The sequence below is a fragment of the Clarias gariepinus genome, chromosome 27 (genome assembly GCF_024256425.1).
Source record: "Clarias gariepinus isolate MV-2021 ecotype Netherlands chromosome 27, CGAR_prim_01v2, whole genome shotgun sequence".
In the NCBI taxonomy this organism is placed as follows: domain Eukaryota; kingdom Metazoa; phylum Chordata; class Actinopteri; order Siluriformes; family Clariidae; genus Clarias; species Clarias gariepinus.
In genome coordinates this window covers 4,268,262-4,294,877 of record NC_071126.1, presented here as the reverse complement: position 1 = coordinate 4,294,877, position 26,616 = coordinate 4,268,262, and the positions used below count along the sequence as shown (strand labels likewise).

The window sequence follows — 26,616 nt, the reverse complement described above, 5'->3', positions numbered from 1 at the left end:
ACTCCTACTGTGCACATCAAATACATTAAAAAGTTTAATTCTCAACAAGTAATTAAGTCAGGAAATGTGTACAGACCTTTTTTTTTTAGGTGCAGTTGTCAAGTTTCAGTAAAGTTGTCAGAAACTGTATAAATGCAAATGTCCGAACTTACAACGCATAACATACAGAAAAAAATCGTAGGTGTTCTCTGGTTTTCCTGAATTATTTCTACATGATGGTGCTATATTTTCCCACAAGCACGTAAAGAAATCTTTTACGTAATAAAACCTTTAAGTATTTTTATAGAATGCAGTGATAGAAGTGAACACATTCTTTACTCTAGTAAAAGTAGGAATACTCCTCTTAAAACAGGACAGAACAGACAGACAGAAGCCATGAATTCAATATACATTTCTACTTTAAATATTTTTGTATGATGTCTCTAATACAATGTCATGGACAGAACTATCAACTTTTACAATACCTTTGTCCTGATTGTACTTTGATCTTGCTTTTTGCCCAGTTTTTTATGAGTCAACATGATCTCTTGTACTTTTTTTCTGTCTCGGCCCCAAATAATCTATTCTCTAGAGTATTTAATTCAATTCTACTCAGTTTTATTTATACAGTGCTTTAAACAGGATTACACACATCTACCTGCTGACAAAGTATTAGACTGCTCAGGGTTTGATAAAGGCCACTAAAAGAATATAGTAAAGCAAGTGCCAGCGGTCTATCACTCCACATGAAAATTATTAAATGAAAAAACAAAAAACTAAATACAAATGTTTGATTTAACAGACATTTAATGGAATTTCACAGGGAATATTTGCGTGTATTTATGAACTGTAAAACTACAATAAAGCCAAAAATTTAAGAAAGCAATTATTGAAAACAGAGAGCAACATAATACATTTGTTGCTATTTCATTTACATATACAGTGAACAGGAAGTGATTCAAGAAGAACTTATATCATTAACATGGAATAGTTAATTATTGTGAGAAAATCAACTTATCTGGCTTTTTTAATAGAAAATATGTTGCATGTTAATTTCAGTACAATCACCACACATATCATTTGATGCATATTACAGTATTATGTAAAATTACAAAAATTGGACTACTCGTCCCCCCCCAGCCCCCCCCCCCCCCCCCCCAAAAAAAACCCTCTTCCCAGTTGTGTTGGACTAATGGCACTTAGTTATTAACCTAGTTAACCCATTGTAAGTATGTATCCAATGATGTAAACATTAAAGCACTTTTTGTAAGTCGCTTTGGATAAGAGCGTCTGCCAAATGCCTAAATGTAAAAATTGGTTACATTATGAAAATTAGCACCTGCACTAGTGAATTGTAAGGCATAGAAAAAATTACTATAATTAAAAAAATAAAGTTTTAGTTTTTTTTTTTTTTTACATTAAGAATTATTGCTTAGCAATTGTTTCATGATGATAGTATTGAGGTTTTTAAAAGTCGAACCAGAAATGTTAAAAACAATGTCACTTTTATGTCATTGTCTTGCTCATAAAGGACCTTTTAGCCTTTCTCCATGCATGATGCATGCAGGATAATAATAAATGTAATAATAGAGCTGTTTTCATATAAATCACTGCATTAGTGCTCAATGCTTTACCATAGGCAAAGGTAGATAGGATTTTAGCTTGTCCAGGAAGGACATGATGTCTGGATGGAAACTAGGCAGATTGGCCCTGTTAAAGTAGGCAGTCAGAAGTAGAGCAGCAGACACAGACAGAAGAAAAGGGACATGGGAGTGATGTGACTTCTGCTCAGGAATGGGGCGTGTCTTGAATGGCTGGGCTACACGCTCCCACTGGGTGAGGATGGCCTGACGAGCTCCGTCCCACTTCCCCGGACCACACAGCCGAAACTGGTACGGGGTGGAGGGACCGAACAGAACCCTCCAACCCACACCAGGATCAGTCAGGAACAGCCACAAGAGGTTGGGACGCACACCCACTTGCGTGGCCAGCTCATCTATGTAGGGGAGGTAGTCTACCTGGATGGTATGTCTATGGGAGGTTACATACCTAAAAGAGTAGAGTATTATATTCTTTAAAATCAATATCTAGTTTTTAAAAATTCCTTATACAGACAGTGAGAATATATGTATGACTTTATATTACCTCTTAACCATACAGTCCTCTTTCATTTTAATGTCTTTCAGCATGCTGCTCTTTGATGGAAGCTTACTAACCCCTACATGGCAAAAATATAAGACATGAATATGTTACAAACATGTAATTTTATAAATGCCATATTTTCTGAAAAACAAAACAAAACAAAAAAAAACAAGAAGACACATTTATAAAAAGCAAAACACATCCCTAGCATAAATATGACTGTCCTACATGTTGATGTCTAGGATATGTGTAAACATGCTACTTAAAACCTTTGAACCTTTTTGAAAAAAAAAAAAAAAAAAGTAAAAATTCACCTTTAAAGACACGAGTGGCCCACCGAGCCTGCATCTCAGAGAGCGGCATGATGGCTCCTAAAGGCTGGATGAGACCAATGATAGCCAATGTGGATTTTTCAAGGCCTGGAGGGAAGACATACTTGTACAGGCGTGTCTTGTTATCTGTGACCGAGAGCACATGGCTTTGCAGGAAGGGAAAGGAGAATGTGTAGCCCGTGGCGAAAACCACCAGGTCAATATTGTCCTCGACTGTGCCATCCTCAAAGACAATACTGCTGCCACGGAATTCAGACACGTTTGCCTTCACTTTGATGGTGCCAGAAATTAGTCGATTTGGCAATTCATCATTTACCGTGGGGTGCTGGCTGAACAATCTGGAAGAATTAAATTAAGTCTGTAGGATATACATCCATGGACATTTAAAGGGTGGCAATGTAATAACAGCTCAAAAATTATCAGGTTATTAAATGTACACACTGGGTTTAGCAAAACCCTATATTTTATTTACATTATTTTTTTTTTTATTTAACCATTAATAAGGTAAAGGACCAATTAACCTCAAGGTTAATAACCCTTTTTGCAAATGTGACCTGGCAAGACGACACCAATACAACATAACGATATAAAACACACACAGACAAAATGCAATAATTGGCTATGAAGAAAGGCCCTCCTCAGTCTATCTCTAGTATACATAAAAAAAACATTTAACACACTAATGATAATACTAGGACAAATGTTTTAATAGGAAAAATTTCCTGTAAATTATTAATAACTAGTATAAGTACCTGTTGTTGATGAAAAAAAACTGTTTGTAAAAATAGTTAAAAGGTTAAAGATAATTGAGAATAAACTGAACAGCTTTAATGTAAATCAGTGATCTTATTATTATTTCAGGTTGAAACCCATGTACATGAACTCTCCGCCTAACTTATTAATACAAAGAAATAAAATGGAATAAGTTCTCCGTGAATCACAAATGAGAAATCAGAAAAGTAGATTGGATAAAGATGAACAGTTGTCAAAAAATGACCAGCGTGTTAAAGTTCGCTCCACTCCACCACTTTTATTTCAGCTGTGAAAATATGAACTAATCCCGGTAAAAATGATTAGTGTAGATTTTCTAATTAATATCTATTGGTGCAGGTGTTCGTCTACATTGAGCGAATAGCTTATTAGTAGCTTACTTTAAAAGTAGATTATTATATCCGGGACAGAGCTGTTCCTAACATCGCTTTTACTCAACATGATTTATTTCACCTCTGGTGCAGTTTAAACTTCAGGCAGATTCAAGTACTGTAAGATATTTATTAAATTCTGTCAAGAAAGTTGCATTCAATTCAGTTTCCCCTGACGCTGTGAGGAAATCTGGCTGAACGGACATACAGGAATGCAGTCCTGAGACTGGTTTCGGGTCCTCCAATGTATGAAATGTAAAGATCTCATTGGTCAGAACTTGGTCTTTTAATGTACTAACAAAACCTTTCTTTTTTTTATAATAATAATAATAATAATAATCAAACTTCTGGCATATAAAGTAAGTTACCAAATTCCTTCATTTTAAACGATTGGAGCAGAAAACACAAAGACTTTCTTTCCTAAATCAGTCCATATACTAGGGATGGACAACAAGTAAATGTCTTGAGATCTCAGACTGCTACACATAGAAAGGAAGCTTTCATAATTAATTTGCACAATTAGGAAGGAAGCTTGACTAACACTGCCTTGTAGATAAACTTATACCAGTGACCTAATCTGTGTATCAACAGAAACGACCATCCAGCTCTGGAATACAAAACAATGCAGTGATTTAAAGGCTACAGGTTGGTAATAAACTCCAAAGCACACTGATAAATAAAGTCCAAATCACTGACAGCGTGCTGGTGCACTCATATATAAAATATCGAATGTCACCATAAACTAAAACCAGTAAGGTTGTGACTGCAACCAGCCTTTTCTTAATTGTAAATAAAAACAGGACTTGTGTCTAAAAAAAAAAAAAAACAATCCAAGCTTCAACTTTTTGAACAAAATTTTCAACATGTTGTTTAAAAAAAATACAGTCATATGTAAATGGTAGTACCCTCTCTTTTAATTCTTTTAATGTGTTTTGTGTAAATACACAAAGATAATCATTTGATCATCGAGGGTTATCAGCGTTGAATAGAAAATTAATTTTAGTGAGCTTAGACTGTTAAATGTTAAAAGCAGGTAGTATATGAACTCCATCTGCATCGACACAAATATAAATGATTTATACAGACAGAGAATAAATGTGAACCAAGAACACCGCTCATCACAGTATGCCAGTTAGAAATAAGACCATTTACACTAACATACCAGATCCTACCAGATATGTAATTAGTATATTAGTCAAGACTTTAGTGTGACTCAATTAATAAGACTCAAATAAACCTACATTAAGAAACCTTCGCTTTAGCTTGATCTACAATGTCAATTTCCTCAGACAAATCAATAAACAAAGCAGCGAAGGCCAGCTTCTTATCTAAAGCAAGCAAAAGATTATTCACAACTTTTACAGCAGCAGTAGTAGTAGTGCTATACCGTTCCAGGGTCTGGACCTGCAGGTTTCTTTATATCTAGGATTACATTATTATGAAACGCACAGTGCAAATAAAATGTAATGGTTTTAAAATAAATTGTGTACCTGTGTTTTGGCTTCAGTCCATACAGTGCATGGTTGAACCTCTCATTGATCTGCTTTTCTCCCATGTTGCACAAAAACCCAAAGGGCAGAATGCATTGGGCCATTCGAAATATTCTGTTAACCGCCATATCACGTGGAATACCATTGGTTCCCACACGATTCAGGATCCAGGAACCTCTCCTAGTGCTCAGGAAAACCTGAAGGGCCAGGATGAATGCATTTATTTTAGACCAATGTTCACCTAATCCTGAACAGAACATCTACATATATTTGGATTCATTGTTTTTTGCTTTCCAAATTCTTCTTCTTATTATTATTATAGTTATGTAGGGTTTTGTGTTTAGACATTGTGGTATTTCATAAAGCAATATAACCCCATCATTAAGAAAATAAATTAAGTGTCAGACATGAACGTCACTATTACTGACTAGTTAAATAAATAAATAAACAAACAAATAAATAAAGTCATCACAATTAATAAATTTTATCCAAAATAATAAAAACATCACAGAAAGCTCAGTTCTCTGTACATTTTTACTGAGCTTCGCAGACCCTTTTGCTTATGTCCATGGTACTCAAAGTGTGGGGCGCCCCACTAGTGGGGAATACAGACATGACGGGTGGGGCAATGAACGGGAGGGAATTAGTGGAAAATAATAGGAAAGTACCTATTCTAATTCATGTTTTTCTTTATTGACAATAAAGATCGGACAGTCGAAACTAAACAATCACACGCAAAGAAATGGATCATTAATACAAGTAAATTCAAATAACATCAGAGAAAAAGTGGAACCATAGTGCAACAATAACGGTTTAACATCGGCATGTTAATTGCAGAGGAACAATATATAAGGAAACATTCGGTATTATATCCACTACCGTTCAAAAGTCTTAGATCACTTGCAAATTTCTTTTTTTTTTGTTTAGTGATTTATTTTCTACATTTTACAACAATACTGGGGATTGCAAAACTATAAAATAACACATATGGGATTAGGTAATTACGTAACAAGAGGAAAAACAGTTAGTTGTTATTTTAAGACACAGAGGTCGGCCTTTCTGTAATAGTTCTTGCAAGAACAGTATTGTCAAGTGCATTTGCAAAATCCGTCAAGCACCATAATGAAACTGGCTCTTATGAAAGCCATCACAAGAGGGCGAGACCAAAACCTACCTCTGCCGCAGACGAGAAGTTCATTTAGAGTTATCAGCCTGAAAAATGACCAATTAACAGCACCTCAGATTAGAGGCGTTATGAAGTCTTTACAGAGCAGAAGTAGCAGAAACATCTCACCATTAACAGTTCAAAGGAGATTAATGCATTTTTTGGACGCCTTCAGCATTCCTTAACAATGTTTTTTGCTGGCTTATTTTTACGCAGCTATTAAATTCGGAGATGCAAATATAAAACCAACTTTACCGCGGACACAAACCGGGTCAGTAGCGTACTGTATGTAGTGTGCGTAATAACGTCAATGGATACATTAGTTACATGGACCACAAAAAAGCAGGCGATTTAGCATTATCAGCCTAATCAACCAAAAAGCCAGCTGAAAGGAAAACATGATGAAGCCTACTGTATGTTGTGCTTGGATTCATGGTGGGAATGGTGGGGCAGAGGAGAGACCCGTGTGTGTTTTGTGTCTTAAACCGCTGGCAGCAGACAGCATGAGAACCAACAAAGTAGAAAGACACTTAGAGACAACACACCCCAGTCACGTTAATAAGCCACTCGAGATAAGATAAGTGACGAAGTAAGCCTGTTATAACAATTGCACGTTTATTTGATCTGTTTTGAACTTGGTGTTATTTGATCTTATTGGTTTAGAAATTAATATTTCAATAAATAGTAAACTTGGCCGATTTTTTTTATCATTTTGTTGACAAGTGGGGCTTGGGTATTCTGGAAGCTTGCAAAGTGGGAAATGACAGAAAATGTTTGAGAACCACTAGCTTAGGTGTACGTTTTCCTAAATGACACAAGCTTTGTCGCACCCACCTGTTTGGTCACCCTGCTGAGCTCCACAGCAATGTCGCCTCCTGAATTACCAATTCCAATCACAACCACTCTCTTGTTCCGCCATTCATCTGAGGTCTTGTAGTCACGGCTGTGGAAGTATTTTCCCTTGAAAGTGTTGATCCCTATGGTGAAATTTGTCAAGACATGTAACTTACTTTACAATTACTGTGGAACCTTGGATTACGAGCATAATTCTTTTAGGAAGTGGGCTCGTATTTCAAATGACATATCTATAAGAAATAATGGAAAAATAACTAACAAAAATATGAAGTAAAAATAAAACAAATTAACCTGCACGTTATCTTTAAAAAAAAACTACAGATAAGACAGATAAGTGTTTTCAGAAAAATAAACAAGCAATCTCTCTAATGACACTCGATTGTTGCAGTGTTTCTGTGTAAAGCAGAGAGAAAGAGTGTGTGTGTGTCTGTGAGGGCAAAAGTAAGAGAAATCTGTGTGTGTGTGTGTGTGTGTGTGTGTGTGTGTGTGTGTGTGTGTGTGTGTGTGTGTGTGTGTGACACAGTGTCCAATGACACGCAAAGAGCAGGCTGATACAGAGAGAGAAAATGGATCTTTAAGCTCTCTAATGAGACTTGCTTTTGCTTTACACGCACGCACATAGACACAAATAAAATATGTTTTACGCACACACACGTGGTCACAGTGTTATAGTAAACAGTACAAGCGCACACGGATATTGATTATACCAGTAAGAGACGCGCACTAAAACCCAGGGGAGATGATCACCCACAATTCCGCAGCGCAAGAGAGAAAAAAAAAAACGTTGGCTTAGTTGTAATCACATGACACTCAGCGTCAAAACAAGCAGCGCATACGTGATTACATGATACTTTGGTTTACGAGTACTTGGTACTCGTAAACCAAGAATTCCAAGACAAAATTTATTAAAAATCGTTGCTCGTCTTGCGGAACACTCGCAAACCGTGTTACCGGCAATCCAAGGTTTCACTGTACAATTTAATGTAATTTGTCAAGGCATGTTATTTGGCAAGGCTTGTTAGCATAAAATGTACTCCCATAAGTCCCACGAAACATGCTCCCATAAGTTAGTGATTTTAACATTTGCTACACTATATTAATAGGCTTTAATTCATTTAAAAACTAAACATGACTGCTGTATTATACTAAAGTGTAGACATCTGTCTTCATGTAAAGTACATAAAGTATGAATAATAAACCGAACAGCAATATTCTTTTATAAGGCTCTCTTATTATTTGAAGATATGAAAGTGTCAGTTTAATTACATTTAGCCTTCAGCTTTAGGCTTGCTGAATAAGGGTATAGGGCTGTATGTGCACGATTCTATGAATAGATACACTTAAAAATACATTGTCTATTACAAATAGTGTCCCAGCAACAGTTAAGGCAGATATCTGGAGAAGACTTGTTTAACATTTTCCATAAACAGTAAAGGACAAAACAGGCAATTTCCATATCAGCGCTAGCAGCAGGAATAATAAACTCAATTTTAGGTAAGTGAAGGATTGGGATGGGGGTTGAAGTGTTGCTGTGGGGAAAAAAATACATTGGTGTCAAAGTGACACGGAAGTGACACCTTGGACTTTCTAAAAGCTTGTCTTTAACTCAGGTCTTCCTGACAAATAGTCACTGGGGATATGATGTTGTAAATCCTCTTTGCCTCTTTGACACAGTTAATAAATAAACCAAGTCCAAAGTTTAGTCTAATGTTTAGCCTGTAACCATTATATAACTATGTGGACACGTCAGCCCTGCACTGTGATAACCTACAAGTGTTCATACTGTAACATAGGCTACTGTGGCAAGGGGTGTTGATTACTGTATGTGGATGGCTGCAGAGTCGTCAGGTAGGTTTTAAAGGCTGCATGTTGCAAAACACTCATAGAAAACAGGGGAATACCTGCAAAGTCTTTCAGAGGAAGATGAGGATGACAGTGGTGTCCAGTGCAGACAAGCACAGCATCAAAGATATGTTTCTCTCTATTCCCATCCTTGTCCTCTGTCTCAATGTCCCACTGACCAGACTGAGCAAAATCTGGTCGCTGGCTTATGGTAAGTACTTTTGTCTGAAACAAAAACATACTGAATATGCAGTAAAAGACTTTTCCATCCTTTAAACCAATTATAGTACAAACAAACTGACTTTATATCAGTATTTTCAGATGGCTGGCCAACAGCTAGTGATAAAGTTGCTCTGTTTGCTAGCTGACCTGCAAGCGGATGTAGCTCCAAAGCTGGAAGTGGTCAGCATACATGCGAAAGTACTCCATAATGTAAGAATTGTGCATATAGTTTGGAAAATGGGCTGGAATGGGGAAATCACTGAAACACATCATCTCCTTTGAGGTGTTAATGATCAGTGACTGATAGATACTGGCCCTGTCTGATTCAGGATTCTCCTGGAATAGAAAGTATGTGATGACAGGCTTTAATAATTATTCAGTTCATAACCATTCTCTAATACATCTGTGAGATTCATTCAAATACAGGTAGTCCACTCACTTACAAACATTTGATTCAATCACGAAAGTAGCTTACGTGTATTGTACAAAAAACACACTGTCGGACTTAAGAACAAATCAGACTTGTGAACTAACTACCTTAAACCTCCAGAGTCCTCCAATGTCATTGCTGCTCTCAAAGCACACTGGCTCCAGACCTTCATCCAAGCAACACTTGATGCAGGTCAGTCCAGAGCTTCCTCCTCCAATCACAGCAACTCGGCGAGCCATTCTACGTCTTCTACATGTGGACAAGTAGAATTAGGGGTTTTACAATGATAAATTAAATAGCAACTTCATCTGTGGAGGTCACGTTATTTATCACCATTTTGCAACCAGGGTCGGATCTCCGGTCAACATTCATACATGCATTCACACACTGTGAGCAATTTGGTAATGCCAATTGGACTAATCTGCATGTCTTTGGACTGTGGGAGGAAACCAAAGTACCTGGAGGGAACCCACCAAGCATGGGGAGAACATGCAAACTCCATGCACACAGATTGTGAAGCGGGAATCGAACCAGGACCCTGGAGGCGCAACAGTGCTAACCACTAAGCCACCGTGCTGCCAATTAGCACCTGTTAGCGCCAAAAGCAACTGTTGATTGTTTAGTAAAAGGTCGTAAGTAATGTCTGATACACTTAAGAAGGCTTTTTTAATGTAAGAAAATTATGGCAAGCATAGGGCTACATTGTATTTCATATCTATGGTTCACTAAAAAGCTTACTAAAGGGTAAAAGTTTAGTAAAGCACACTAAATTTAAGTGCTTCATGTAGAGATGAATTGTGTGTGCAACTTAATGTACATGCATGGAAATGCAGCTTAACTAATGATTAATGAACTTGCTTTGAAATGGAATAGCTTTCTGAGTCCTACTTTTAAATTGCAGACACAATAAAATTAAAACTAAATGTTAAAAAAAAGGACTAAAACAAAACATATACAAATCTGTCCTTCACATATTCAGTCAATCACAACCTTTTATTACATGCATTATATAACCATGACCTTACACAAAGTAAAAACCTTTACATAAAATTATTCTCAACAGGGTTTTTTTTTTTAACCTGAACAATATAGCGTCAGTTTAAATAGTAAAAATGATTAGATAATCTGAATATGACTTGGATTACTTTATGCTTACTATATTATCTTGTACTAAATCTCCTTATTACAGTAAATCATTATGTATATATAATAAATATGTCAAATATGGAACCTATGGCAATTTTATGTAGAAAAAAAAGGCTAAGGCATATGTATGTTTCTTATTACTCAGGATTTTGGGCCTTTATCATTCTGCTTACATTATATTTATCAGTTAACATTTATTTCTATAGTATACTTACCTATACTATATATATATATATATATATATATATATATATATATATATATACGTACTATATTACCTATGGTATACGTACTATTAAAGTACAGTTGTTAGTAGAAGAGAAATATATTTTAATTAAATTACTTTATCATCATTATGTGGTAGTACTAAGGGGTTTAAGCCTGTTTGAGGTGAATAATAATAATTATGATAATATAATATCACTAATAGTATTATTAGTAGTTGTAGTATATTTTGACATTATATGAATTATATATTAATTATTTTATACTATATTTCAAAGCCCTTGTTGTTGACATCCGGTTAAACAGCCTAAGCGCGACTCATTCCCCGTTTTGCATTTAATTCTGCTGCACGCTGTAAATCAATCCCACTGAGAAGGTTTAAATTCCAGACTCACCTTGTTGCAAAAATAATCCAGATAAACTAACAAAAATACGCGACCTTCTTTTGGTCAAACTTCTTAGACTTGAAAAGCCAGATCCAAGAAACATGCTGTCGTTTGATTGGCCAAAGAACAAAAGACACGCCCCTTTCTCTTCAGACTCACCCTCATGAGGAATACCGTATTTGAACACACAAAAAAAAAAAAAACGAAACTTCCGACCAGGAAGGAAGTGCGGTTTCTTAGATTTGTTGGTGCCAAAATCGTTTAAATGATGTAAATGTAAAATGTAACTTTGATCATACAGTAAAGTCGGACAATAAATGTTTATAATTAATATAAAAAAAATATCAGTCACCCCAAACTGGCACTGGTTTTACTGTTATAAAAAAATAAAAATGTAAATAGTTCCAGCGTCAGAGGTCACTGGATGAAAAGCACTGGAAAAAATGTGTCACATGTCTCTAGTGGTTTAAATGTATATGTCACATATGTTGAACATCATATAAAACAAAACAGTTTTATTAACAAAATGTAAGCTTAATTAAACAACTAAGAGCCATCAAAACAAAACACATGCACTTAAACTGGCAAATGACAAATCTCTTTCTCTGTTGAGGAACAGGATCACATTTCTGAAAATTCAGAGTCTGACAGTGAAGACTGTTAAGACTAAGCGTTAGTTCAAAAACGTAAACGAGAAACAGAACCAGCCCGTCAGCAGCTAGCAAGTGAAAAAAAATATGGATGTCAAAAAATGGTAAAAATGAATGGTCTTCTTGCCCAAGAAATGAGTCACCCTGCTGATGTGATAAGAATGGACCAACAGACCAATACCATGTATTCTTTTTCTTTTCGTCACGGATTTAATTAAGAAAATTATTGCAATAATTGAGAATGAAGACATGTTTTTTGGAACGAGGGCAGAAAACATTTCCATGCTACAATATCCCTGCAAAACTTCCACATAATTTTCAGGATTATCCACTTTAATAAACGAGGTGACAGACCAGGTTAAAGGCAGAGAGACAATCTAGCTGCCATCAGTAGGGTGTGGGACAGCACCGCCTCCCCCTATTTTACAACACTGGGCCTTGTATCCTAGGTTGCAACCAGCAACAACAAACATGTTTGGACGCAAGATGGACAGAAAAACACTATTTACACGCATCAAGAAGTACGTATGCAACACATACACAGTAAAACTCTGTCATTCATGTGTTGTATAATCTGGTATGAAAAGGCAGTGTGTTTAGTGGGGCTGATGTGTTGGCTAGACTGACATGAAAGAATTAAACTTCTAATTAAGTTAATATAAATCAAAATCAATAGTTGCTTAATTTGTAAATCTGATGATTTTTTAATCACATTTTATTAAAAAAGGGAAACAAATTAGTAGCATTTTAATTCATAAATGTGATCTAACAAAGATAAAGGGCAAATATAAGCCATATATCCTGTGTATATTACAGTACTTGTAATCAGAATCAGCATTTTTTCAACAGGGGAGATGCCACCCCGCCCAGCCCCCCTAAAATCGAGCCCTGAATGTCTCGCCTCACTTTTTTAGAAATGTCAGTTTATTTAGCATTTTTTCCCTGAATCTTATAAGTCTATCATAGGTGTTACTCATTTTATAATTAAAACTGTAAAAAATTGGAGATAAAAACTAACTACACCTAATAATTAATTTTGACATACTGTAATTGAGAACTATTTGGTCTTACACATGGAAGCTATATATATATTTTTTTTAATATTTGTTTTTTCTCTAAATTGTCATTGGTGTTACCAGGAAAAACACCAGTTATTAAATGTATCCAAAAAAAAATTAAATGCATTAAGCTCTACTTTTTGAGGATTCATAAAGCTCAAAAGTAAGTTATTATTATTAAAGGTGTTCTAGGTGTAAAAGAAGAAATACATTTCAGGAGATTTTATAAACCAAATTCCACCATTTTTGTAGAATGACCCGAAAAACAAAGAGCAAAAAGAACCAACCATTTAGAATTCCCACTCTGAATATTATTATAATAATGTAAAAGCAATCAGCCATTAAACTGTAGATGTATTAAAATATTTATTTACTTTTTATTTGCACAATTCTTTTCTTTGCTGCTTTAACAAAGAAATTTCCCTGCTGTGGGATAAATAAAGGTATATCTTATCTAATTTAAATAAAATAACCATTTTTGACAGTTCTTGCTCTGGGACAATATGTATTTAAACATGTTTGTTTATATATACTCAGAATATACTGTCTGTTTTTTATTAAAACTGTATAAAGGAATAAGCCTGCTGTAAAAAAAAAGTGCACAAGAGGTCAATGGTATACTGTACTGATCAGGCATGCTGTCTTTGACTAATAAGGGTGTTAAAAACCACAAACAGCAAAACATTTTGTTAAAATTGTTTTAATGATAGTAGTGTAAATTTTATCTGCAAACATACAGTATAGTTCAGTTTTATCAGTGATGATATTTCCTGGCATACTGGTAGCACTTAGGGATTAATTTAGAAAATGACACAATCACTTTAACACTGGTATCAATTTCTGATATATTGATTTAACGTTATCCAGTAGTAAACTTGTTAAAAAAACAGTAAAAAAAAAAGTTAATTACTAAACGCAAACTCACTTGGAGTCTTGGAGTAGTATTATGGACTTGTGGACTAGCTTACAAATGCTTTCTGGACATCAAGTGGGTGCTATGTTGTATTTTAAAGAAGATTTTTAGACATCTATAATGTAAAATATAGAAACACATATTCTAGACTCCAGGCAGATCATTAGAACGCTATCATCTTTTCTCATATGGCCATACATTTACAAACTGATGCACTACAACTACTGACTGACTGACAAAGAGTGCTTCATTCACATACAATTTGAAAATGTAAGGCAGCTGATTGGTAGCAATATCTGCTGTAAACTTTATGGCAGCTCATTATTTTAGAAATGATCAGTCCCAGCCTAGACCTCAATCCAGTATGTCAAAAGAGAAAATCTGATTTCAGCAATTGTCATGTTACCAATTTGGAACCATTAATACATTTGAAATGGCATATTAAGCAGAAACTCTGGAGGAGTGAATGCAAAGAAGGCCACACAGCATATAATTATATAGTAAAAAATGGTTTAGATCTCTCCTTCAATACAATGACAGCAAAAATCAACACCACCCCTCCCCCCAGACCCAGCCAGTAGTGTATTCCTGATGTGGTTTTCTCAGGAATGGGGCGTGTCTTGAGTGGCTGTGCTACACGCTCCCACTGGGTGAAGATGGCCTGACGAGCCCCGGCCCACTGACCCGGCCCACACAGCCGAAACTGGTACGGGGTGCAGGGACCGAACAGAACCCTCCAACCCAAACTAGGATCAGTCAGAAACAGCCACAAGAGATTGGGACGCACACCGATTTCCCGCGCGATGGTATCCAAGTACGGGATGTAGTCTACTTCGAGAGGAGCGTTCTTCGGACAAAAGCATCTGTGTAAGATTAATAGACAAAGAGAAAAAATAAAAATTGAGACAGTGTTGGGACAGAAAATAAGTTATATAAAAATTAAATTTGGCGGTAAATTTATTTATTTTTTTTAAATCACCTTTTCCTATTTGCCTTCCAGTCTTTCTCATTGATCTTCTGCCTGATTGGTACAGGAGGAAGTTGATTTAAACCTTGAGGAAAACAATTACATATTATTCACAATATTTTAAACTGACTAAAAGGTATTAATAAATAATTAATTTTCTTTCTCAAGCTATTAGTAGTTTAACTAATTTGAGCGATACATATTTTATTTAGTAAAATTTGGTATTATTGCCACTCAGTGACCTTGTGGAATTTGTCATGATATATGATGACCCCTGCTCCCTGTGCTCATAAGTTAACTATGCTAAATCCTGAGATAAGGTCAACTTTGTTAAAGATCAGCATTTGATTCAGTTAATTTCATGAGAATCTTGTATTTCTGTATATTCTCATCATTTGGTAATACCTGCAAAAACTTGAGTAGCCCATCGTGCCTGCATCTCCATTATAGGTAGAATAGGCCCTGGGGCAGAAATGATCCCTATGAAGGCCAGTGTGGGGCTGTCTAGGACCAGAGGGAAGACTCTCTTATAAAGGCTCGCTTCCCCCACAGAATTCATGTCCTTTGAAAGCAGTAAGAATGGGAAGCTTGGCTTGTATCCTGTACAGAAGATAACTGCATCTATTCCATCTTCGACAGCGCCATTATCAAATACCACAGTTGAGCCTCGAAACTCTCTCACGTTTGGTTTCACCTGCACTGCCCCCTGTAAGATGCGTGCTGGTAGTTCATCATTAACCATGGGTCGCTCTTTGAGAATCCTGTAAGAGGAATAAATGTGCAAGATGTCACTGAGGTAATGCTTTATGTCATTTTTCTCTCAAACCTCCTAGCACAGCTATCAGTGAAAAACAGTGTGCTGCATCATTAAATGATGACTACTCTTAAAACTTTATGGGTGACATTGTTCATTAAGTCTTTTAATAAACTTTTCCTGTATCCTGCCATGGTGTTCTGAGATGCAGTACTTAACCCTAAGAATAAAGCCTTTATTAAACCCGGCAGTCAAGTGCTTTATGTCCTTTTAGGTATGAGTTGTAGTGTTGTACTGGATTGCTCCACTGTACCTATGACTGGGCTGGAGTCCGTACAGCCTGTGGTCATATTTCTGATTGAACATTCTCTCTGCTACCCAGTTGAGCAAAGCATGAGGTAGTACTTGCATCAGTATGTTGTTCAGACGTTTAGTTACGGTCATATCCAAAGGCAGGCCACAGGTAGACACACGGCTCATAACCCATGCTCCTTCACGCATGCTCAGAAAAGTCTTTCAAGTAAAAATATATATAAAAAAAACATGTTAAAATGGTTATGGTACGGGTGGATTTACAGGCACATTAAAGACACGTCTGAATGAAACAGATGAGCCATAACATTAAGAAAACATGCTAACATGCTCTTGATCTGCCACGTGAAGTTGTTGTGTCTGTGCCTGTTACTCTTTAAATGGTATAAACCTGACTGTATAGTCTTCGTCTGGCACAGTGATAAACATAGGGCACCCAACCCTTTGGCACTGTTTGTCCCTACATAGATCACTGTCAATAGATATTCTGGTTAAAAACACTGCTTAAGCCTTATTTTTTTCAGAAATGCTTCGACCCAGTCATATGGCCAGCATGATTTGGCACCCGTCTGAGCTGTTTAGGTCTTGACTCCTGCTCATTTTCTCCACATCTAACAGGTCAACTATGAGAACCAATAAATACCAATATTTGCATTAGCATTATATTAGCATTTAATATACCCCACACCTTGACATGCACCATTATTATGCAATAATCCCGGTCACTTGCTTCTTCTTAATGCCTTAGCTCAGGTGTATACAGTAATCCACGATGTTGAAGGATTAACCAACATTAGTCTTTAATGGAAATAACATGAAGAATGTTATAAATGGCCAAATGGCTGGTTTAGCGTGAAACACTAAAGATAACCAAAAATGTTTTGTTTGTGATTAGTTTTAATCAGTATCTGGAAAACCAGGAGCAGTGATGGGAGTCGGTAACCATTCCATAATCCATCATCACTTGGAGTAAACCAGTCGATGATTGATTAATAAGTGGTTTAACCATATAGTATGGTCAAATAGAATATATTATTGCATGCATGCTTGTGACAGATTTTTCTTCGTTGATGGTTTCTTAACCCTCAGGGGTGGATGGCACTGTCGACTGTTTTTTTTTTTTGCAAGTGTTTGTGTATGAAATTATATTAAAGCAACCCAAAAATATGTAAACAAAAACAGTATATGGTTTTCTTTCTAAAATGTTTATTGCCAAATAAATGTTTGTTATTAAACTAATGTTAATTAAAAAAATTAATAAAAAAAACCAGACTTACACACCTGGACAAAATTGTTGGTACCTTTGGTCAATGAAAGAAAAACTCACAATGGTCACAGAAATAACTTTAATCCGACAAAAGTAATAATAAATAGAAATTCTATGAATAGAAATTCTATGAATGTTAAACAATGAAAGTAAGACGTTGCTTTTCAACCAAGCTTCAATGAAATTATTTATAAAAAAAAAAAAAACTCATGGAACAGGCCTAGACAAAAATTATGGTACCCCTGCAAAAGACTGAAAATAATGTGACCAAAGGGACATGTTAATTCAAGGTGTGTCTACTAATTAGCATCACAGGTGTCTACAATCTTGAAATCAGTCAGTGGGCCTATATATAGGGCTCCAGGTAATCACTGTGTTGTTTGGTGACATGGTGTGTACCACACTCAACATGGACCAGAGGAAGCGAAGGAAAGAGTTGTCTTAGGAGATTCGAAAGAAAATTATTGACAAGCATGTTAAAGGTAAAGGCTATAAGACCATCTTCATGCAGCTAAAGGTTCCTGTGACTGGAGTTGCACATATTGTTCAGAAATTTAAGATCCATGGGACTGTAGACAACCTCCCTGGAGGTGGCCGCAATTGGAAAATTGATGAAAAATCAAAGAGACATATAATCCGAATGGTAACAAAAGAGCCCAGTAAGACTTCTAAAGAGATCCAAGGTGAACTCATGCTCAAGGACCATCAGTGTCAGATCGCACCATCCGTCGTTGTTTGAGCCAAAATGAACTACATGGGAGACGACCAAGGAGGACACCATTGTTAAAAACAAATCATAAAAAAGCCAGACTGGAATATGCCAAACTATATGTTAACAAGCCACAAAGCTTCTGGGAGAATGTCCTATGGACAGATGAGACAAAAATGGAACTTTTTGCCAAGGCACATCAGCTCTATGTTCACAGATGGAAAAATGAAACATCATGAAAAGAACACTGTCCCCACTGTGAAACATGGAGCAGGCTCTCTTTTGTTCTGGGGCTGCTTTGCTGCATCTGGCACAGGGTGTCTTGAATCTGTGCAGGCTACAATGAAATCTCAAGACTATCAAGGGATTCTAGAGAGAAATGTGCTGGCCAGTGTCAAAAAGCTTGGTCTCAGTCGCAGGTCATGGGTCTTGCAACAGGACAATGACCCAAAACACACTGCTAAAAACACTCAGAATGGCTAGGAGGAAAACATTGGACTATTCTAAAGTGGCCTTCTATGAGCCCTGACCTCAATCCTATTGAGCATCTTTGGAAGGAGCTGAAGCTTGCCGTCTGGAAAAGGCGCCCTTCAAACCGGAAACAACTGGAGCATTTTGCTTATGAGCAGTGGGCCAAAATACCATCTGAGAGGTACAGAAGTCTCATTGACAGTTACAGAAATCATTTGATTGCCTTAAAAGATTGTGCAACAAACTATTAAGTTAGGGGTACCATAATTTTTGTCTAGGGCTCAGTGGTAGAGCCCTATGCTTCCATGTGAAAGGCCCGGGTTCGATTCCCAGCCAGTGCCCAAACCCCAGCCACTGGAAAAAAACCTGTGCCAAGTTGTAGTGCGGACTGGGTATTCCGCTGTGGCGACCCTTTGCCGGGAGCAGCCGGAAGACCAACAACAACCATCATTTTTGTCTAGGCCTGTTCCATGAGTTTCCTTTTTTTTTTTTTTTTTTTTATAATTCCGTTGAAGCATGGTTGAAAAGCAATGTCTGACTTTTATTGGTTAACATTCATAGAATTTTTATTTATTATTACTTTTGTCAGATTAAAGTTATTTCTGTCACCATTGTGAGTTTTTTCCAACAATTTTGTCCACATGTTTGTCAGATTCTTGTCTCCACACTTGTTGGAGCCCTGTCCCTGCGCTTAGCACACCATTCACATGCAAGATTTACACATGCAACCACTGTGTGCTGATGATGCATGCCCGTGTCCAACAGAGCAGAGTAAGTATAAATATTTGTTAATTAAAAATATATTTTTTTAAAAAACATTTTCACATGAATATTCTCATATGCACGTAAGAATCTTTTCATGATAAAATGCCTCGTGGCCTCGTGGACACAAAAAGCATGATAACAATAATCATAATAATAATAAATCAGCACTGAATAATTATTTGACCACAAATGGCAGGAATGACTTTACAACTTTGCAATTTGTAAAAAGCTATGAAAAACCGTCCCCTTTGTGATCTATTATGACTGAAACAAAGCTGCGTGTATCAGCTCATATCAGCAGCGTTTTGATGACAGGGAAGCCTGAAAATGCAAAGTGAAAGTGTGCACCAGAAACTGCAGCCTTATTTAATTAATAAAATACTTACACATAGATCATATATCACAAACAAGAACATAGCACAATGCATGTTGTCTGTGTATGGCCGAAATGTGCTTATGAATAAGCCTTAAACTTATCAATAAGTTTGGGTGAGCCCGTGGCAGTACGAGAGATTATATATATATATATATGCTGTTTCTCTTCATATAATCCCCCCAGAAATACAACAAACACAGATTTATACTTGCCAAAAACCAAAGTACACTCCAGTAATCCAGGAACAGCCATTTTTCCCAGGAAAATTTTATAACAGGACACCTTGAGATACACCGTCTGACATTTTACACAAACCTGTTAAGAGCATGTTTAGTTTTTGGCATTTTAAATCAACGATTATCGATTATCATCCCATTAATAACCATGAGTGTGCGCTGATCAGTTCACAGATTGTGCTTACTTTTTCAGTCACTCTGCTGATCTCCACAGCAATGTCACCACTAGAGTTGCCACTGCCAATAACCACCACTCTCTTCCCATGGTACGAATATGGATCCTTATATTCCCAACTGTGACCGATCTTCCCTGGAAATGTGTCTATTCCTAATGCATAAAAAATAACAGATGGAAATAAGATTGGTTTTGTACTTTACGTGGGTTCCAGATGAAAAATGTACAGCATGATTTTACCAGGAAATGCTGAGCGGGGTATAACAGGGTGTGTGAAGCTCCCTGAACACACAAGCACCCCATCAAACACATGTGTTTCTCTTTGTCCGTCTCTCTTCTCAGTCAGCACCTCCCACTGACCAGTATGAGAAAAGTCATGGCTCTGTCTCACACCAACTACTGTTGTCTGAAACATACAAACATTAGTTTTTAGATATGCATTTTAACATATATGTGCAAAAAAACAAAAAGAAATAACTAAAGATAACCTGGAAGTTAATGTGTCTGAGCAGGTCGAAGTGCTCAGAGTATAGCCGTAAATAACTCAGCATCATGGAGTGGTGAATGTAGTTTGGGTAGTGTCCTGGCATGGGGAAATCACTAAAGCACATCATCTCTTTGGAGGTATTTACGACCAGTGAACGATACATGCTGGAGTGTTCAGCCTCTGGTGTCTCCTGAACATGTAAAAAACAAAACACAATAGCACTAAAAAGACTTAAAATTAAAAAGGATACTTGTTTTAATACAGAGGTTGCCACTTGATGTGGTCTAAAGCACAAAGGCTGGCTGTATTTTAGCTTCTTCTATGGTAATATTTCAATCAATCCCATTGACTATAATTTATAAATCCACAGGGCTATATTCTTTGCAGAAGAACTTAGAAATTTGAGATTTAATCTCAAACTGGCTAAAAATTCAATTGTTGGAGACTCTGTGTTGATCTGTGTCAATTTTAGATTCAGTGGGAGTTAATCAAAATGTTCGTATTGTTGGTGAAACTCTTCATGTAAGCTTCTGGAGCCTATCCTAGGGGACTCGGGGCACGCGGCAGGGTACAGGGTGACACTCTATTGCAGTTTTTGGCAATTTTTGAAAGTGCCATTTAGAAAGAACTGCATGTCTTTAAACTTTGTGATTAAACCAGAGCACCTAGAGGAAACCCAACAAACATGGGGAAAGGGGCTACCTTCACACACAGTCACAAGGCGGGAAGTGAAAACTTGATCCTGAAGGTGGTTAGCACGGTGTCCTTGCACATCCTTCCTGCCTCGGGTTTGGAGTTTGCATTTCCCCCCCATGCTTGGTGGGTTTCCTCCGAGTACTCCAGTTTCCTCCCACAGCGATGACATGACATGCAGAGTAAGCTAATTGATGTCCCAAATTGAATGAGCTTGTGAATGTGTGCGTCCATGTGCCCTGCGATGGATTGACGGGGTGTACCCCACCCTGTATATAGGATATACTGTAGCAGTATAGACAGTGAGTGTTCTGAGCGAGTTATTGACAAACCAGCGACAGTGACCGATTGTTTGAAACACAGAAAAAGTGCTCTCATCCTTATATTGTTGTAATAAGTGACTTAACATATATTTGTTTTATTGGGATGAATAGCTGAAACAACAGGATCTAAGAAAGAAAAACCTCTTAACATCTTAAATTATAACTGAGAGCATGGTAGAACGTGCTAGATAAACATGAAATACATATCATATAAAAAAAACCTTTTCAGATACAGGCATGGAATACGCAAAAAGAATTTCCGTGTAACTATACAACTGACCCATAGGTTTAAGTATTTGACTAACTAAGATGATATGACTAACTAAGGTCTCTCTCAGCCTGCACTGTGTGTGCCAGTCATTGGACACTGTGCCCCTTCTCACACAGACCCTCCTCCTCTTCTTGCCTCCACACACACACACAAATGGAAACACTGCTCTGTCTTTTCCAAGGTAAAAGTGCAGGTTAATTTTTTATTTTGACTTTACAGCAGTGATTCCATTAGTGTATGCGCTTACTTGAATGTCATTGAAGAGGTTTCTTACAGTGCGCCTGCACACATGAACAAACACTTTATTTTTACTTTTTTTAAGGGTAAAGTGCAGGTTAATTTGTCTTATTTTTACTTTATATTTTGTATTAATTATTTTAATGTATCTTTTAGGGGGCTGTGAAGCGAATAATTTGAGTATCCATTATTTCTTACGGTAAAATTTGCTTTCATTTATGAGCGTTTTAATATACGAGCCAGCTTTTGGAACGAATTATGCTCGCAATCCAAGGTTCCACTGTATAAAAATGTATGCACAGTGTCAAATTACACGCGCGCACACACAACACACACACTCAAACACTGACACACAATAAAGACGAGAGAAAGAAAGAGAGAGAGTGTGTGTGTGAACCGGCGCGGTGTCAAATTACGCGTACGCACACACAACACAATCCACAGCGCAAGAGAAAGAAACACACACACACGGATGTTGATTATACCAGTAAGAGACGAGCACTAAGACCCAGCAGGGGAGACGATTACCCGCAGCGCAAGAGAGAGAAAAACCGTTGGCTCAGTTGTGATCATGTGACGCTCGGCGTCTAAACAAGAAGCGCATGCGTGATACATGATATTCCGTGCTCAAAAACCAAGACAATGCTCATTTTCCAAGTAAAAATTAATTAAAAAAACGTTGCTCGTCTTGCAGAACACTCACAAACTGCGTTACTCGTAATCTGAGGTTTTACTGTAAATTGCCCTATGGTGTAAACAAAAATATTGTTAAGATGTAACCCGTAATCTCTTAAAAAAAAAGGCCAGACACAATTTATTTTACATGTCATGAATCTAGAATATATGTTTCACTTTATTTTCCTGACATTGTAAATTTTTTGAGACATACACGTAAATTTTACACAAATTTACCAATTTACATTGGTAAATCCACTTTCTCTGTTTCTCTATACAGCCTGATCTTAATGGTATTCCTGTCTCTGCCCAAATGCCCTACATGTGTGGTATCTAATGTGCTGGGGCTGGCAGAGAGTGCACGCTTTAGCTCCACTGAACTGCTGTCAAGGATAGTACTATATTGCTATAAAATGTAGGTCACATATAAAGTGTGCAAAATATATCCTTCATTAATCATTACTGATTAATCTGTACTTTGCAATGTATGTTGCAAAAGAGTCCAATATTCGTCTGTGTATCCTAAACAACTTCTTTTAATATGTCGTTGTGGTCATCCAATATTTTACATATAAACACTGTATTCTGATTAGATCTTGGTGGATCAGGAATCTATTCCAGAAACACTGGGAGGAATGCAGAAATACACTCTGAATGTGCCATAAGCACTGTATTCTGGATACAGAATTTAGTGATTTTTTGTCTAGTGCTTTGTTCTGGTGTCTGTCCCAGGCTCTAAATCTGATCCCATTGCTGGTCTGCTTTTTCTAAAGAACACACATTGTTAGCTTATGGCTTCCAGATGTTCTGGAATAGACAGGACTAAAGGCTCCATCACAAATACTTCAAGGTAGCCTTGCAGTTTCTTTAGAACCCACTATCGCTCAGATTTAGACAAAGATCTCTAGTAAAATTTACACAAAACTTTTTTTTTTTTGTTCTCTGCTCAAAATCCCAGATCTTGATAATGCTGGCAACACAGTTTGTAGATTGTAATGTCTACATACTTTAGTGTGGTAGATGCATAAATAGATACTCATTTACTCAAGTCTTTCCACTTTTGCTGTGATAAAATGTGGCATAATGCAGATATTTTAAAAAAACAATTAGTTTCCTGACTTTTCTAGATTTTATTGACAGGATCTACGCCATTCTGTAGTGTAGTCATATCAATGAGCTTAAATCATAATGGTAATTCATTACAAATTAAACAGCCAAACACAATCTCATTTCTTCAACAAAACATCTCACCTTAAACCTCCAGAGACCTCCAATGTCATCGCTGCTCTCAAAACATACCGGATCCAGACCCTCATCCAAGCAGCACTTAACGCAGGTCAGTCCAGCACAGCCTCCTCCGATCACAGCAATACGCCGGGCCATACTGTGGATCTAAAAATCTGAGATTTCATATCATTTCTATGCAAGTAGGTGCCCTGCTTCAAACTTTTAAACTGCATGTTTTCTTGAAGGTTAAATTGGACATTTATTATAAAAATTTTCATTAGTTTTTATGAGGCAGACATGATCTTTTCTTATTGCTAGCACTGCTTTAGCTCTGTGCTGCTAAAGTTAACTGACATCAGTGAGCACCATGTGCATCGTGCAGAGGCAAAAAGTCATGTGAACTGTAATCTGCCAATCTTAATTAATTTATTCAGATACACATTAAATACGCATTTATGACTGATCCATTTGTCTTTGTGTGAGGAAATCGGAGCACCCAGAGGAAACCGACCAAGCATGACTAAGCCACTGCAACTGATTGTTGTTGTTACTTAATTACCTAATTCCATATGTATAACTTCATAATTTGGAAAAATCCAGTATCGGTACAGAATGTAGAAAATAAATCACAAAAAACAACAACAACATTGAATTAGAGGGTGTGTCGAAACTTTTAATTTTTGACATTTCATAGAAACCACCTTCTGAATCGGTTTGTTTATGGCTTTTTACACTTATTGCCTCTTGTGGGTTTGAGTGCCTGATCGCTGCAATTTAATCAGTAAAGAGTGAGACTCCAAGACTTAATGCAATGTGTCATGCCATTAAATAGTTATGGAAAGTCAATACAACACTTGTCAATACAAGTAGTTTAATCAGTTCGACTGAATAAATCATGAAATGGAGATTGTTTATCAAATAAGATAAACTTATTAATTTTTTAACTATAACCAGCTTTACACAAACATTTTTTCCCTCTTTTGGTTCTATTTAATATAATACACAGTGTACTATGAAATAGTGGAAATGAATATGGAAAGATAAACTAAAGTTAACCAAGGTAACAAAGTCCACTCACCTAAAAACTGCAGCACAAACAGCATTTAAAGAACACAGGCAACTTATATAATCAAGCATGCACGACATACGGATTCCACTGTGGGGAAAAAACAGCCAACTTTCAAAACTTTCAAAATAAAAGTTAGGTTTGATATATTTACTATAATTTCACACTCAGATTCTATTTGATTTCTAACTGTCTGTTGAAATTAAATATTTGATATAAAAAAAGAATTATACAAATAATATAAAAAAACTTTTCGCTCCCCCCTCACTTTGGAGGCTCTCTACAGAGGCAGGTGTCTGCAGGTGTGTAAAGGGGCGGAGCCGCCCGATTCAGCACGGCTGGTGACAAATTGAATGAATGAATGAATGGATCTCGCGCTCCCGCGACAAAAAAGCAGGCGGGGTCATCAGAGGTTTCGTATGTACTGTGTATAAAGGCTTAAATCAATATGAGGCGCCGTATAGGGCTTAAATCAAACTTTACTCATGCACACACATATGAAACACTCACACATACATATATACTACTAACTGCTCAAACAACTACATATGAAATGCGCGCGCCCACACACAAACTTCTCAGTGTAACCGGAAGTAAAAGAAAACTTAAAGCACGGAATCTGTGGCAAATATGGCAGAATGTATGTGTGTGTGTGTGCGCGCGCGCGCATTTCATATGTAGTTGTTTGAGCAGTTATTAGTATATATGTATGTGTGAGTGTTTCATATATGTGTGCACGAGTAAAGTTTGATTTAGGCCCTATACGGCGCCTCATAGGGAACGAGTGAACAACGGATCTTCAGTTTAGCGGAAAAGGGAATGAATAATTTCCTATAAGTCATTACGTATCGCTGGAGTATGAAAAGAATTTAACTCAAACAATAATTTATATATTTATTATAAATATTATCGAGGACGACATCATATGAATAGGACACAATAATTTACATTTAAATTTAATTAAATAGGCTATTAATCTGTAAAAAATAAATAAATACATGAGTACATCATGTAACTTAATCTAATAATTTATTCGTAAATTATAAACGTTTGAATACGTTATATATTTTTTAATGGTATCATGGTAGCAATCGCCACTGCCCAAACCCCAGCCACTGGATGCAGTGCCGGTCCCAAGCCCGGATAAAATGAGAGGGTTGTGTCAGGAAGGGCATCCGGCGCTTTGATATACAGGTACTTTAGATTATAAGCACACTTCTAGAACAAATTATCCCAATCCAAGATTTAACTCTATAGTACAGCATATATACATAACCAGATATAAGCTTACTTCTAGTCGTATAAAATTTTTCTTTTTTCGATTAATTCCTACAACTGTCAAAGTTATCTGCAAATAGAAAAAAATATTTTTGCTTAAATTTTTTTTTATGTATGATTTATTTATAACAAATACACAACACAAAAATAAACAATGAAAACATACAAAAAACACAATCACACAAGACAATAGAAAGATACACTACAATAAAAAGTTATGGAGAAAATTACAGAAACAATAATACTGGAATGAATAGCATTATAAGGACAAGTGAAATAGAGTACGAAGGGGGGAAAAAACAGAAAAGAAAAAAAAGGGAGGGGGGAGCACAGACATACATGCCAAAATC

General features: G+C 36.6%; 2 protein-coding genes across 3 annotated transcripts; both read right to left on the bottom strand.

The window, feature by feature from the left end:
* Positions 1 to 1,131: 1,131 nt before the first annotated feature.
* On the bottom strand, positions 1,132 to 11,477 carry LOC128515379 (flavin-containing monooxygenase 5-like). The gene is made up of 9 exons (XM_053489546.1): positions 11,366 to 11,477; positions 9,707 to 9,848; positions 9,317 to 9,505; positions 9,007 to 9,172; positions 7,085 to 7,227; positions 5,086 to 5,282; positions 2,436 to 2,791; positions 2,125 to 2,197; positions 1,132 to 2,028 (listed from the first exon to the last, which is right to left on the bottom strand). Exons 2-9 carry the CDS (start codon positions 9,836 to 9,838, stop codon positions 1,602 to 1,604), a joined length of 1,683 nt encoding a protein of 560 aa, XP_053345521.1. The 5' UTR covers positions 9,839 to 9,848; positions 11,366 to 11,477; the 3' UTR covers positions 1,132 to 1,601.
* Positions 11,478 to 13,748: 2,271 nt separating this feature from the next.
* On the bottom strand, positions 13,749 to 25,106 carry LOC128515346 (flavin-containing monooxygenase 5-like). 2 transcript variants are annotated; one of them, XM_053489493.1, is made up of 9 exons: positions 25,001 to 25,106; positions 23,947 to 24,087; positions 20,498 to 20,686; positions 20,250 to 20,415; positions 20,020 to 20,162; positions 16,012 to 16,211; positions 15,350 to 15,705; positions 14,957 to 15,029; positions 13,749 to 14,840 (listed from the first exon to the last, which is right to left on the bottom strand). In XM_053489493.1, the coding sequence occupies exons 2-9, from the start codon at positions 24,076 to 24,078 to the stop codon at positions 14,471 to 14,473; spliced, it is 1,629 nt and encodes a 542-aa protein (XP_053345468.1). In that variant the 5' UTR covers positions 24,079 to 24,087; positions 25,001 to 25,106; the 3' UTR covers positions 13,749 to 14,470. The 2 variants fall into 2 exon arrangements, with proteins under 2 accessions (XP_053345468.1, XP_053345469.1); XM_053489494.1 differs by lacking the exon at positions 25,001 to 25,106 and having other exon boundaries at positions 23,947 to 24,263.
* Positions 25,107 to 26,616: the final 1,510 nt, after the last annotated feature.